Source organism: Eptesicus fuscus, chromosome 14, assembly GCF_027574615.1.
Source record: "Eptesicus fuscus isolate TK198812 chromosome 14, DD_ASM_mEF_20220401, whole genome shotgun sequence".
NCBI lineage: Eukaryota > Metazoa > Chordata > Mammalia > Chiroptera > Vespertilionidae > Eptesicus > Eptesicus fuscus.
The window spans coordinates 52,818,004-52,831,829 of NC_072486.1; the positions used below are offsets into that span (position 1 = coordinate 52,818,004).

The window sequence follows — 13,826 nt, forward strand, 5'->3', positions numbered from 1 at the left end:
AGAGAGAAACATCAATGTGTGAGAGACATCTATCGGCTGCCTCTGCACGCCCCTACCAGGGATCAAGCCCACAACCTGGGCATGTGTCCTGACCAGGAATCAAAACAGCAACTTTTTGGTGCACAGGATTAAGCCCAACCACTTGAGTCACAATACCAGGGCAATTCCTCCCATTTCTAACATTCCCTACTTCCAAAGGGAATTTGAGACTTGTTCTACACAGACCTTAGGAGTGTTCAGATAAAGTTAAAAAGAGAATAAGAAATATCATGAATGGGAAGATAAGACCAGGAATGAAAGATAAGAGAGAATACTTTCTTGAAGGACTGCTGCTCTGTTGAGACAAAATCCTTGCCCACTGCATGAGAGAACATATTTGCCAATGCTAGCTCAGATAAGGGTTTAATCTCCAAAATTTACAGGGAAATCATACAAGTTAACAAAAGGAAAATAAACAATCCAATAAAAAAATGGGCAAAGGACCTAAATAGACACTTTTCAAAAGAGGATATACAGAAGGCCAAGAGATATATGAAAACATGCTCAAAGTCACTAATCATCCGAAAGATGCAAATCAAAACAACAATGAGATTGCATCTCACACCTGTCAGAATGGCTATTATCAACAAATCAACAAAATGACAAGTGCTGGGGAGGATACAGAGCAAAAGGAGCCCTCGTGCACTGCTGGTGGGAATGCAGACTGGTGCAGCCACTGTGGGGAAGAGTATGGAGTTTAATCAAAAAATTAAAATTGGAACTCCCATTTGACCCAGTGATCCCACTTCTAGGAATATATCCAAAAAAAACAGAAACACCAATCAGAAAGGATATATGCACCCCTATGTTCATGGCAGCACAATTTACCATAGCTAAGATTTGGAAACAGCCTAAGTGCCCATCAGCAGATGAGTGGATTAAAAAACTGTGGTACATCTACACAATGGAATACCACGCTTCGGTAAAAAAGAAGTTCTTACCATTTGCAGCAGCATGGATGGAACTGGAGAGCATTATGTTAAGCGAAATAAGCCAGTTGGAGAAAGATAAATGTCACATGATCTCACTCATTTATGGAATATAATGAACAACATAAACTGATGAACAAAAATAGAGCCAGAGGAAGAAAAATATTTTAGAATATAATAGAAATCATCCTGTTATTTGCAGATTTTTATTATTTCCTACAACTTTTGTGATATTATACTATGCTAGTACAGTTTTGGTAATATTATTATATTTTAAATATTTTTTTCTTAAAATATTAATGTTTATTGCATGTAGATGGCTAATTATTTTGTATCTATAATCTGGTAATAAATCTATTTTGTATATTGTAAAAATAAATAACAAAGAAATAAAAAAGCTGAAATTCCCCTTCCCCCCCCCAAAAAAAAATCCTTTCTCTCTCTTGCACATAATTCACATTTGCAATGCATGTGCTCAACAGACATCTGAGAGTGCAGACACTGTGCAGAACAAGGCAGACAGGCCCCGGGGCTCATGGAGCCTACATTTAAGTGTTGGGTGGGGTAGTCAATGAACAAACACAGAAAGTTAAAAACACTGCGGACACCTCGTGGCCCCATCTTGGTTTCTAATACCGCTTTCCACTAAAAGGTACCAGGGCTCCTTGGAGAAATGGCTGATTCTAGGACTGGGGCACCTCATAGTGCCAAAAACTAAGTGTCCAAAAAACAACAACAAACAAAAACCAAACCCACATTGATAGGAGTGTAGCAAAGGGACGCAGGAGCCTTCGGAAAGAGCTCCCAAGGGCCAAAGCTGGACCAACAAAATAGAATGTTGGATTATAACCAAAGTATAAAATAAATTTCCCTGAGTCCACACTGATGATTGAATAAGTTAATAAGTAGGGAAGAAGAGACAAATCTCCTGTGTAAAAGAATTCCAGATAACTTACGTAGATATCCCACCCTCAAGGTCAGGGAGCCTAACTTCCCACTCCTCAGGTGTGGGCAGTGACTATGACTTCCTTCCAAAGAAGACAGTATGGAAACAGGGAAGAGAGAGTAAGTTCACAGAGGAGAAACCTAACACCCACTACTTCAGCCAGATGATCAAGGTCATCATCAACCGTCATAAATAAATCATGGCTATCCCCTTGAAATGACGTGATGGAAATGGCACCTGCCTGTGTGGTCTTTCTCTCCCAACCCATAAACCAGTCTACTCATGAGAAAAACATCACACAAGTTCCAACAGAGGAGCATCCTGCCATACGGATGACCAACACTCCTCAAAACAGTCAGCGTCATCAAAAACAAAGACCGTCTGAGAAACTGTCACAGTGGGAGGAGCCCAAGGAGAATGACAACTAAGTGTGACGGGGAATCCTTCATGGGCCCGGGAACAGAAAAAGGACATCGGTAAAACGCAAAAATCTGGATAAACTAAGGATAGTAGTTATTAATAATGAACCATTACTTATTCATTAATTATAACAATATACCCCACTCATTCCAGATATTAATAATAGGGAAAGCCATGTTCAGGTGTAGAGAGTAAAATGGAAACCCTGTACTACCCATTCAATCTGTATCATAAAAGGCCTGTGTTGTGACGCTGTTACGGCGTCACGACCATAACCCGTCACCAGGAGGTGCATGGAACACCTCTTGCAGGGCCGGGACTTTCGGGGCTGGTGGGGCTCGAGCTGCAGAGGCAGGGCCCGCGGCTTGCGCAGGGCGGGTCTGGGTCTCGCATGATTTCACACTCTGGGCCTCTAGTTTTTCTATAAACCTAAAACTATGCTAAAAAATAAAGTCTTAAAAAGAAATATCTTAAGGTTAAAGATTAAAGAAGTCAGAGACTCTCTCTCCTGCTGCCCTTGAGAAACCAAACTTTCTGAATCCTGCAGCTGCCAGGAAATGAATTCTGACAACATTAGATCTTGGGAGAGAACCCAGCCTTAGATGAGATCCTGGCCCCGGCTGATGCCTTGATTATAGTTCTCTGAGCAGAGAACCCAGTCAAGCTGTGCTTGGAATTCTGATCCATAGAAATTTTGAGATAATAAATGTTTGTTTTAAGCGGATAAAAAAATCAACTAAAAACAAAACAGTAACAAATGTTTCAGAAAGTAGTGAGTGTGCCGCAGAAAATTAAATTGAGATGTCACGAGTGGCTGGGTGGCTTCACGGCATTAGTGGTCAAGGAAACCCTCTCTGAATCCTAGGAGGGGCCTTGCCCTGAGACACTGGTGGGAAAACACTGTAGGCAAAGAGGCCAGCCAGCTCTGTCTGGTGCCTTGACTTAACATTCTGTGTTCCAGGGCACAAAGGCAGCCCATGGGTGGAGTGACAGGAGTGTAGGGCAGTGATGGGCAACCTTTTGAGCTTGGTGTGTCAAACTTCACCAAAAAACTGAGCATAACTCGGGTAGCGTGTCACTTTGAGGAAAAAACTAACTCCAAGACTCTAGTCGCAAATGTTTCATCCTCAGGAGCAGCAAATGTTTCATCCTCGGCATGCGGCCGCGTGTCATCAGAAATGGCTACGCATGTCAGTGCTGACACGCATGTCATAGGTTCGCCATCACTGGTGTAGGGGAAGGAACAGGAAAGAGGGTGAGAGAGTGAACTGGATTGCATAGGGCTCCTGCTATAGACTGCATGTTTGTGTGCCCCCAAATTCCTATGTTGAAGTCCTAACCCCATGGTGATGGTCTTAGGAGAGACCTTTGGGAGGTGCTTAGATCAGGAGGGTAGAACCCTCAGGAATGGAATCAGTGCCCTTATAAAAGAGACCCCAGAGAGCTCCCTCCCTCCTTCCTCCATGAAAGGACACAGCAAGGTGTCATCGATGAACCAAAAAGCAGGTTCTCCACAGACACTGAATGATTCAGTGCCTTGGCCTTGGACTTCCCAGCCTCCAAAACAGTGAGAAATAATTGCATATTGTTTATAAACACCCAGTCTACGGTATTTTGTTATAGCAGCCCAAGTTGACTAAGACAGCTTCCAAAGAAGAGAAAGGAATTTGGATTTTAAATTCAACTGGAAACCTTTGGCGCACCGGTAGCTAATGAGTGACATATCTGCTTTATAGTTTTTTTTTTTTTTTTTTTAAATGATGCTAACTGCTCTGTGAAGGACTGGTTGCTGGGTGGCAGAATGGAGTCGGCATCTAGATAGGGGGCTCCAGGCTAGATGAGGGCTCATGGAGGCTTAGTCTGGGCGGTGGCAGAGATGATGGATGTCTCCCAAGAGCGTGGGTGGGAGGATGGGGAGGGGCATGCGCTGGATGCTCACAGTCATCTTGTAGATCTGTGTGCATGAGGTGGCTCTGAGGCTCACCCCCCCGAGTGGATCACAATTAACCGTAGCAGTCATACACTGCCTCGCCAGGCTGTCTTTCCCCCGTGTCGTCCTAGTCCTGCGCTGACTACCAATGATGATTCATCGAGACACTTGTTTCTGGCAGTTGCTGGCACCGGAATGGTGTTGTGCCAGTTTGGGCTAGATTCTCCCCTGGAGCCCCTGCCAAAGGGAAACTGGATCCCACCCACCACCCCCAGCCTCCTGGCTCAACAAAGCTGCCCTACTTCATTAATTGCCTCCTCTGGGTTGAGTGTTAATTAAACAATTTGTTGCTGCTATTTCACAAGGTGTGGGGCGCCCTCTCTTTAGCCCAGGGAAACAGTTGAAGGTGGAGCAGAGAAGCGCTCAGCGTGGGCCCTCTTCCTTCACATCCGAACAGGTTGTGAGAAGAGCTCTTCCGTTTTCATGTTGGCCCTCGTCGGTTCATCCAAGGTCCATCTCAAGTCCACCTTTGGACTCTTGACTTCAAACTTACCTTTCCACTCTTGCCGACCCCTCCTTTTGCACCTGCTCACCAGGACTGGCCAGCTCCCAAGCACTGCTGAGGCTGGTCCCCACCAGCTGGTCTCACCTGTCGTCCAGTCTAACGCTCGGGCACCTGTCTGTGCTCAGGTACAGGTGCCTGAAATCCAGTCTGGGTGCAAGCTCAGGCCGTGGGCCTCATCTCACTTTGCCATACAAACTATAGTTTGAGTGGCTGACTGCTTTGCTGTGTCCATGAGATGCTGTCACAGGTGGCCAACTCTCCAATTTAATCCACAGATCAACCCTGAAGGTCAACTCTTGGAGGGCAAGGACTGGTCAGGTTCTGGGAAGGGGTGGTACTGAAACATCTCTTTTTGACACACAGGGTTTTATGGATCAAGGCATCATTTCTGGGTCAACACACCTGCCTCTCAGTGTAGCTCCCCTGCTGGGCAGGTGAGGGGAAGCACAGCTTCTGCTCCTGAGTAGCTCCTCCCTAGATCCTAACAAAGCCCACCCATGGGCTCAGCAGATGGCAGCTGCTCTGGGCTCTGAGCTCCCTGGGCTCTCTGCAAGGACAATAATGTTTCCTCTCTGTCTCCGGAAGCTGACATCAGCAGCCCAGAAGGAAGTGGACGGACCCTGGAGACTTAGCACCTGAGCAGATGTGAGCCACGTGCCTGGCCTGGAGAGAGGAGGAGCAGAGGATGTGTGCAGAGAGCTGGAGGAGGAGGCGATGAGAGAGTGTCAGCTCCAAGAGCTCCCATTTCTATTCCTGCTCAGCCCAAGGTCTGTTTGCTCAGCTTTTCTCAGATTCCTGGGAGACCCTCCAAGCCCTAGAGAAGCCCCGTGTTACTGGAGCCCAGCTTTGTAAAACCAAGAGTCTTAGCAAGAATACTCACTACAAACAGAGTTCCTCCACCCTACCTTTTCACATTTCGGGGTCCACGCCAAGATTTTGACTGGAAGTGGGAACCGAAAGGATTCAGCTGCTACTAAAACAGAGTTTGAAAACCAGGTTCCCCCTGATTTCACTGAGGAGGACACCGAGGCACGGAAAAGGTCAGCAGGGCTGGTTTTGTGGGATCTCAGGAGGAGGGGTGTGGGAACCTCTAGAGAGAGCCACCTGGACCCTCCCTCCACCAGCCTCTGCCATAACCGCAGGTGTGGGCCCAGTGGGCAGGCCCCAGGACGAGTCTTGCCATTCTTCTCTTCTCCCAGCCCTTTGCTCACAGTCCCCAGAGACCTGTGCACACCTAGAGGGACAGCCACCTCCTTTCCCCAGCTGGCCTGCCCCTCACCTCCCTCCTCTGCTCAGACCCCAGAGCCAGGCATCTACCACAGGGACCTGGGCTGCGCAGACGCACATGGAGCCCAAACTCTTACTGACATTGGTTTCCATTGGTAGGACTCATTTTCCTTTCTTTCCATAAACACTTCCACTTCCCTCAATCCAAGCCCCATTGCCCTCTACCTGGCTCCACTATTCGTCAATGCACTCTTCCCTGTGGGCAGACTGTGACAGGCACGCCCAATGCTTCGCTTTGCTTTCATCTGAGACCCATACCAGGAGACCAAAGAGCACATTTTAGCTCTTCAGGGAGAAAGGAGGCACCTGTGACTGTGGATTAGCACTCACTTCCCGTGGACTGGGACCTGCAGTCCCTTCCTAAGGACTGGATTGGTCCTTGGCCATGGCAATCAGAGAGTAAGGGGGCAGGCACGAGGGCAGGTGTGCCCTGTCCAGCCCCATTTGGAAACAGGAGCAGCATTTAGGAAGCATAAGTCAAGGGTGAAGCTTTCAAAGGGGAAACTGCCCAGATAGCACCTGCTTCCCACCCTGAAGTCTAGTGTGTGTATAAAATGCCCAAGGAACTCCGGGGTTCACGTTCACTCTGAGTCTGATACCACACCCCCTCAATGCCATAGCCGCACAGTTCCCCACATCAGGCAGTCAGACCCCCGAGGGGAAGGACCACACCTTATTAGTCTCATTAGCCTCTGCATCCCCAGCAGCTAGTGCAGGGACATGTGGTTAAGAATTCAAAAAAGTGATAAATAAATGCGTAGAGCCCCACAGAGTTGTGGCTTTCATCTGCTGTACGCTTAGCTGTTCTTCCAGAATCCTAGTAACCAGGACCTTTTCCCGCTCAGGCCCCCCAAGCCTGCGCCTTACCTCCCATGAGGAAGAGAAGCCCGGCCACGTACTGCATAAGGCCTCGGTCCCAGCAGCAGCCCAGCACGCCGATGATCCAGCCGAAGAGGATGATGGCCACCGCCATGCCCATGAAGCCGGCTGTCATCCTGCGCAGGTCTGTGGGTAAGCAGGAGGGCAGGGGTTAGCATCAGAGCCTGGAACTCAGGGTCAGGGTGCCCCCGAGCCCAGGCAGAGGGGGAGCGGTGGGGCACTGCGTGGGGAAGGAAGGAACCTGCCTTTTCAGACAGGTTTGCACATAAACCCGTTTGTAGAGCCAGAGCCCCGATGGTGACTGCATTATGGGCACATAGATGCAGGGAGAAACCACCATCATAACAGTTGCCACGTGCATGCTTCCTTTGCGCCAGGCGCAGTGCTGTGCTTCCAGCGCCTCTAACAACCTTCTGAGCCAGGCACTGTCTTATCCCTGTTGGAAGATGGAGCGACTTGCTTCACGCCGTATACCTAGTGAGTGGTGGATCAGGGCATCCACCCCACGTTGGTAAGGCTCCCAGGTCCTAACCTCAGCATCCTTCACCTCTCAGCTGGGTGGGGTCAGGCTGCACCTGCCAAGAGCTCCCTCCCCCCCCTCTGGGATTTGCTGGTTCTGCCAGGAGGTCCTGCATAAGGAGGATGCTGCCTGCAGCTGCTATTTCCTTCCCTCCAAAACGACTCCCAGGACTCAGCTTTCTTGCATGTGGGGCTGCAGGCTGGGGAGCCACACCTCCCGCTCTGAGACGGAGCCCGGAGCAGACCCTCTCAGCCCCACACCCAGGCCGGTCCAGCTTCTGGACCAGGCCCTTCCCCACCCCATGCCCAACAAAGCCTGGCGTGGGTGCAGGGAAGAGGAGGGCTGTCTGGGAAGGAGGTACTTTTAGTGGCAGGAAGAGGGCAGAGCTGCTGCCCACCTTAGTGAGCCTCACTTAGCCTCTCTCCATCAGCTCAACTTCCTCCTGGCTCGTCCCTGCCCGCCAATGCATACCCCACCCCACCTGTCTCTTCGCTGGAATCCAACCCTCTAATACCTCCTGCTGGGTGACACCCACCCATTTGTCATGGACTCCTTCCACCCAGCCCAGCACCTCTGCCTGCAACTCCACGTCCTCCTGTGTTGTCTATCCACCTATATGTGGGTCTATCCACTAGCCCCCATCCTTCTGATGAGGCTCCAAACAGGAGTAAAGCCATTGCCAGGGCCTCTGCCCCTGAGGACATTGCCAGAGAAGCCTAGAGGACCCCTGGGCATTGCCCTCCCCTAGAGGAAGAGAGGGAGGGTGAGGGGGCAGGGCAGGGAGCGCGATGGGAAACTACATCAAGACCCTGCTAGCACAGACACTCTCATCCCCGGGAAACAATGCCCGCCATGTTTCCGTGGGGAACACCTTGGGATCGGCATACCTCACGAGGGCATCCCATCCCCTCTGTTCCCCTCTCACTCCAGCCACCCCATTGGGAGCCACGGCAGATCCTGGGAGTCGGGCTTGAGACCTTTCAGTCCTCTGCCCCCAGGAGAGGGATTTGGTCCATGTCCTTATGCTGACATTGAAGATCAGCCCTGGAGGAAACTGGTTGGGAAGTGGGGAGGGAGTTAGGAGACAGCAGCTGAGCTTGTCCCGTGAGGAGGGGCCTGGACAGGGAGCAGGACGGACCCAGACACTTGTCACAGAGGTACAAGTCCACCAGGGAGCAGGCTCCCGCTCTACTGAGGTCTCCCTTGTCCTCCCTGCTGACCAGGAGGGCCTGCCCAGGCCAGGTATAATACTCATCATAGTCGTTTATGTGAACTGCCAAGGACGCTTGATTTTCATGCCCATGGGAATCAGGCGTCAAATGTGTTCATGTCGCCAAATGTGTCTGAGGAAACTTGGTGGTGAGCGCCATTGGATCACAGCGCTCAAACGTGTGTGTGCCATGCCTCCTGAGTGGGCTCCCTGCTCCGGGCTCAGCCAGGCACCACCAGCATGGAGTCGGGAAAGAGCATGCCTGCCAGCCGGGCCAGCACCACTCCTATTCAGCTGCCCACGGTCCCCTCGCCCTCAGCTCCCCACACGCTTTCTCCACTGCCACCAGTATCAGTCCCTTCTTCCTTGGCCACCGCCACAGACTGGAGTGAGCCAGGCCCCAGCTCCCTCCGCGGTCCCCCCACCCCCATTTGGTCTCATACTGGAGATGACATACTCTTTGCTCCAGATGCTTCGTCCACTCTCCACTGTCCTCGGGGACAACGGGCTGTGGGAATGGGAAGAGCGGCTGGGTATTTTTGCTGGAAAGGAGGTTCATATCCCTCTCAATAGGTTGGGAAACTTCTCCCCTCTGCCCTTATGAACCCAGGGGTTCCCTTGGTGCATGGAGGTTTCCAGGAGAAATCTTGGCCCCTTCTTCAGCACCAGAGTGGACGGCCCTGCTGAAGCCAGAGAGCCCCTCCCTGCTGCACTCGGCCTTGCTCACTGACGGCCTGATTGCTCCCCGCTCTGCAGACCACGGAGCAAAGGTACTGCCTGGGGGGTAAGTGGATAAAGTGTCACTTAAGGTGTTTCCACCAGGGCCAGGGACTGGGAAATGGGCTGAGCAGGAAAAGGGAAATGCAAGTCAGAGAGAGAGGGAAGGTTCTTATTAGTGGAGGGGAAAGTAAGGTGTTTTACTTAGAAGAAAAAGAGGAGAGAGCCAGAAGGGGAATGGTGAGGACAATTCCTCTTCCAAAAGCTCCAAGACCATTGTGCTCATCCGTGTCCCTGGCCAGGGAGGGCTGTGGCCTCTAACATGGGTACGTGCACTTTGCTGTTCGCCAAAGGGCTATGTCAACAGAAGCTGAGGGTCCTGCTAAATTGTTGGTTGAGAAGGAAGGATGGAAATCAGAGATCAGGCCTGAGTATTTTCACTGACCCGGGAGGATAGTCGCCCTCGCCCTGTGAGCCTGATTTTGCCTGAACAGTTTATTTTATCCCTAAAACCTATGTGGTAACTCAGAGTAACTGCAGCAGAACCTGGAAAGTAGGTAAGACTATTCCTGTCTTACAGATAAGAAAAGCAAGAGCCAAAGAAGTTACATAATTGACTATCTCAAGCCAGCGAAGTAAAAGGAGAGTGAGCTGTGTGGGAAAATGAAATTCACAATGTAACTAATGAGCTACTGGGTTATCATGACAGTTAACAAATGTATCCAGCATCTCTTCCTCCCAAGGTAAGAGATTTTTTTTTTTAAAGATAGAAATGTGTAAGGATGGAAAAAATAGGAAAGGAGATGATGACAACACACAAAAGCTGATGGATAGCCTGGCCCAGTGCTGCTCAGTGGTTAGAGCATCAGCCCGTGCACTGAAGGGTCCCGGGCTCAATTCCCAGTCAAGGGTATGTACCTGGGTACATATGCAGGTTCGATGTATGTACCTGGGTATGTATGCAGGTTCGAGCCCTGGTTCCATTTGGGGCGCCTGCAGGAGGCAACCAATCGATGCCTCTCTCTCTCTCTCTCTCTCTCTCTCTCTCTCTCTCTCTCTTCCTCTTCCTCTCCCTACCTCTACCTTTACCTCTACCTCTCTATCTCCCCCTCCCTCCCTTCCATTCTCCCTGAAAAATCAATGGAAAGAATATCCTCAGGTGAGGATTAACAAACAATTAAAAAAACGGGGGGGGGGGGGGGGGCGGGGGGGTGATGGACAATGTGACTGACTTAGCAGACTCAGAGCCAAACCTAAAGCCCGCAGCCGGGAAGCTGCAAACCAACCTGCCCCATGCCCAGAAGGCTCATGAACTGGCCCCAGCAGTTGCCTTTGGATCAAGTAAACAAGGGGAGGGACACAAAACAGGGATTTGGTGGAAGTTGTTTGAGATGAAGCTAGATCCCTAGATCTCCCTTCTCGCTCCCCTACCCTGACAGTGGAGTTTGAGTACTTAGGACTGCGGGGAAGGGAGGGTCCACCAAGCTCCGGTGCAGGCTGGCTGGCCAGCACAGCTGAGGGCCACTGCACAGAGGGGATCACGAGGCTGTGCACATAGAGAACACTGAATGCTTACTCTTGAGACCCCAGCCCTCTCTACTCGGCTCCCAGGAGCTCACTGCCCGGCCTTGGCCCTCCAGCCTGGAGGCTGGGAGAGGCCTCTCTAGTGATGACCAGTGTAAGAGGAAAGACCTACACCACTGCCACTGGGGATGCCTCCTAAGAAACCCCTGGACCACTCTCCAAGGAAGCCCACCCGCCCACTCAGCGCTTCGAGGCAGCTCTTCAGCACCCCAACCAGACAAGCCAGCATCACTGAGAAAAGCCTATAACCTGGGAGAAAGAACTCGAGGAAACACTCTGAGAAGGAACAATCATTCCCAGAGAGACAGGAGGAGAAATGTAGTTTGCCTCCATTAAATAAGAACAGGATACTATTGAAAAGAGCTATCTAGAGAACAAAAATAACACCTTAAAATATCAGAATCAAAATCACTGAAGCTTATATTGTAAAATCATTTCTAATTTATGAATGAACAGTCCCATCCTGCCCCCCAAAAAAAGATGAAAGGAGGCTTGCAAACCACACACAGTGTAACAGGATAAATGTAATTAATGTGGAAATGAAGGGAAGAGAAAAGAAATAAAAGTCCACGAGGTCCTTAGAAAGGTAAGTAGACTGGCCATATTTGAATTTAAAGACATTAGTTATTATTCTGCCTATGGAATGTCCCATATGCACATGGCCCCACACCTGCCCACCTAGGTCGCCTACGTGTCAATGTTATCTTATTAGAAGTAAAAACTGCCTTTTCTATTCTTTGTGACAGCTCACTGTGCCCACAGCAGTACTCTGCACCCAGGAACTTACATCACTTAGAGGTTTTTCCTGTCTCTTCCTGCCTTTTTAGAGAAAAATAAAGAAAAGCAAGACCAAACTCACCTGTGGGAAGCCTTGGAAGAATATTTGCATGGTCAGCCTAAGAATAATCCCCTTGGGGAAACACACACACACACACACACACACACACACACACACACACACACACCAGAATAAAGAGGCAAATTCCACGGGCTAAGAATGGGATAAAGAAAAATCTTTTCATGAATTGTGTTGGGTTGGACTCCATTATCTACATTCCATGACCCTAACATTGAAATGCTAATTTTTCAACACAGAAAGGTGCATTCTAAACTTTTTAGCTAAAGAATATAGTTCTGCGCAGTGGAAAGTAGTGGGCAAGAAGGGGGTTGATAATGAGGGAGGGTGGAGGAGGAGAGGCGGGAGAATGATTAAATAGAAGCAGAAAAAGCACTTCTCCCACATGGAAAAATTTTGATTTTGAAGTTTACACTCCTATTAACATTTAAATTGAAAGGTATTGCTTGCAACTGAACATGGGAAACCAGGATACATGCATTTAAATAAACACCGCTTAGAGAAGAAAAATGTGCTCTGAATAGCTTTCTATTTGCTCTTTCGAGACCTTGACACAAAAATGATGACTGGGGTTTAAAAACACACGGACGGAAATGGTGAGGGAAAGTATGGGTTAGACCTCGCTGTGATGGTGAAGACTGACGATAGGACACTGTCTCCACGGCCCCAGGTCAAGAGTGTGGCGTGACCAGTAAGGCCATGGTCATCCTTCCCTGCTGGCCACACGGGGCACCTCTGGGTGAGCCTCATTCCCAGGAAGCTCTCCTCCTGCAGGATGCGAGCACATTGCCTGTGGAAGGGTGTCAGCTGCTCTGGGGTCCAGACATTCTTTCTCGAATTAGTCAGTCCCTTGGGGTGACCTTTTGCACAGCAACCATATCTGAAGGAAGTGGGAGTTTGGACTCAACAGATGGGGACGGAAGCACAGATTCATGGAGCCAGGCTGCCCTTGTTCAAACCCATGCCTGTGTGAACTTGGACAAGTTAGGCCAGTTTCCACACTTGTAAGTGGAGGTTATGACAGCACTTACTTCAAAGGGGATTTTATATCCAGAGGATTAAATCAGTTAATATGTGTAAACTGCTTAAAATAGTACCTGACACAAAGCTTGAGCTATGTAAGTATAAATAGAAATGGAAGTCACTTAAATTGGTTCTCTTTTTTTCATGTAACACATTCTTTGCATTTGCTGTACATGAGCACATGGGACCTGAGTAACATGTTGGGGTTAGCTCCTAATTAAGGCTTTGGTGCCCAGAGGGAACAGGCTTCTGGAATCTGTTTGTGTGCCTCTCAGGTATCTGCAGAGGCCAAGGTGAAGGCTCTGTTTTTCTATTTATTAACACTGGAGATGCATTCACCCTGAAGTATTGATGCGTCTTATTCTCCAAGGACCAAAATAGCTGGAGGCTACAGCAGCTAATAGCTGAGGTGCCAGTGGCCATAGAGGCCATTTGAACCCTGGCACTTACTGTGAGCATTACACTGATCTGGAAGGAAGAGACATGGGCAAGACTGCAAATCTGTTGGGAAGGTCTCCATGATCTAGTTAATTCAAATTAAAACAGAAGTAGCTAACAGGAGGTTCTGCCTGTAGTTTTCTTCTGGAGTGTGAGTTGGTTCAGTATTGTACTGCAGTTATATTTAAGAAAGTATTTTTATGTGAAAACAAATCATTCTTAGGTTTCAATGAGAAAGTGCTTGACTTGGGGATTTGATCCCAAAAAGGTCCATCTTTTTCCAAGCCCCAGTAACTCATCGTAACAGGCTGCATTTCCCTGAAAGTTGTGGCACTTCCCCCCTCCTTGATTGTGCTGTGCTCCTGCCAACATGGCTACCTACTAGTACATGCTCTACCTGACAGGCTTCTCAGCATCCTTAAAGCTTTCCCTGACAAGTGAATGTCGGGGAGCCTTCCAGGTACATTAGCACACATGTAGCCG

General features: G+C 49.3%; 1 protein-coding gene across 2 annotated transcripts in view; it reads right to left on the minus strand.

Moving 5' to 3' along the window:
- TMEM178B (transmembrane protein 178B) overlaps positions 1 to 13,826 on the minus strand; it is a 326,714-nt gene that overhangs the window by 24,338 nt on the left and 288,550 nt on the right. For both annotated transcript variants that reach the window (XM_054726389.1, XM_008150466.3), the window contains exon 3: positions 6,984 to 7,121. In XM_054726389.1, coding sequence (XP_054582364.1) covers positions 6,984 to 7,121 — 138 coding nt within the window. The remainder of the gene's footprint in view (positions 1 to 6,983; positions 7,122 to 13,826) is intronic.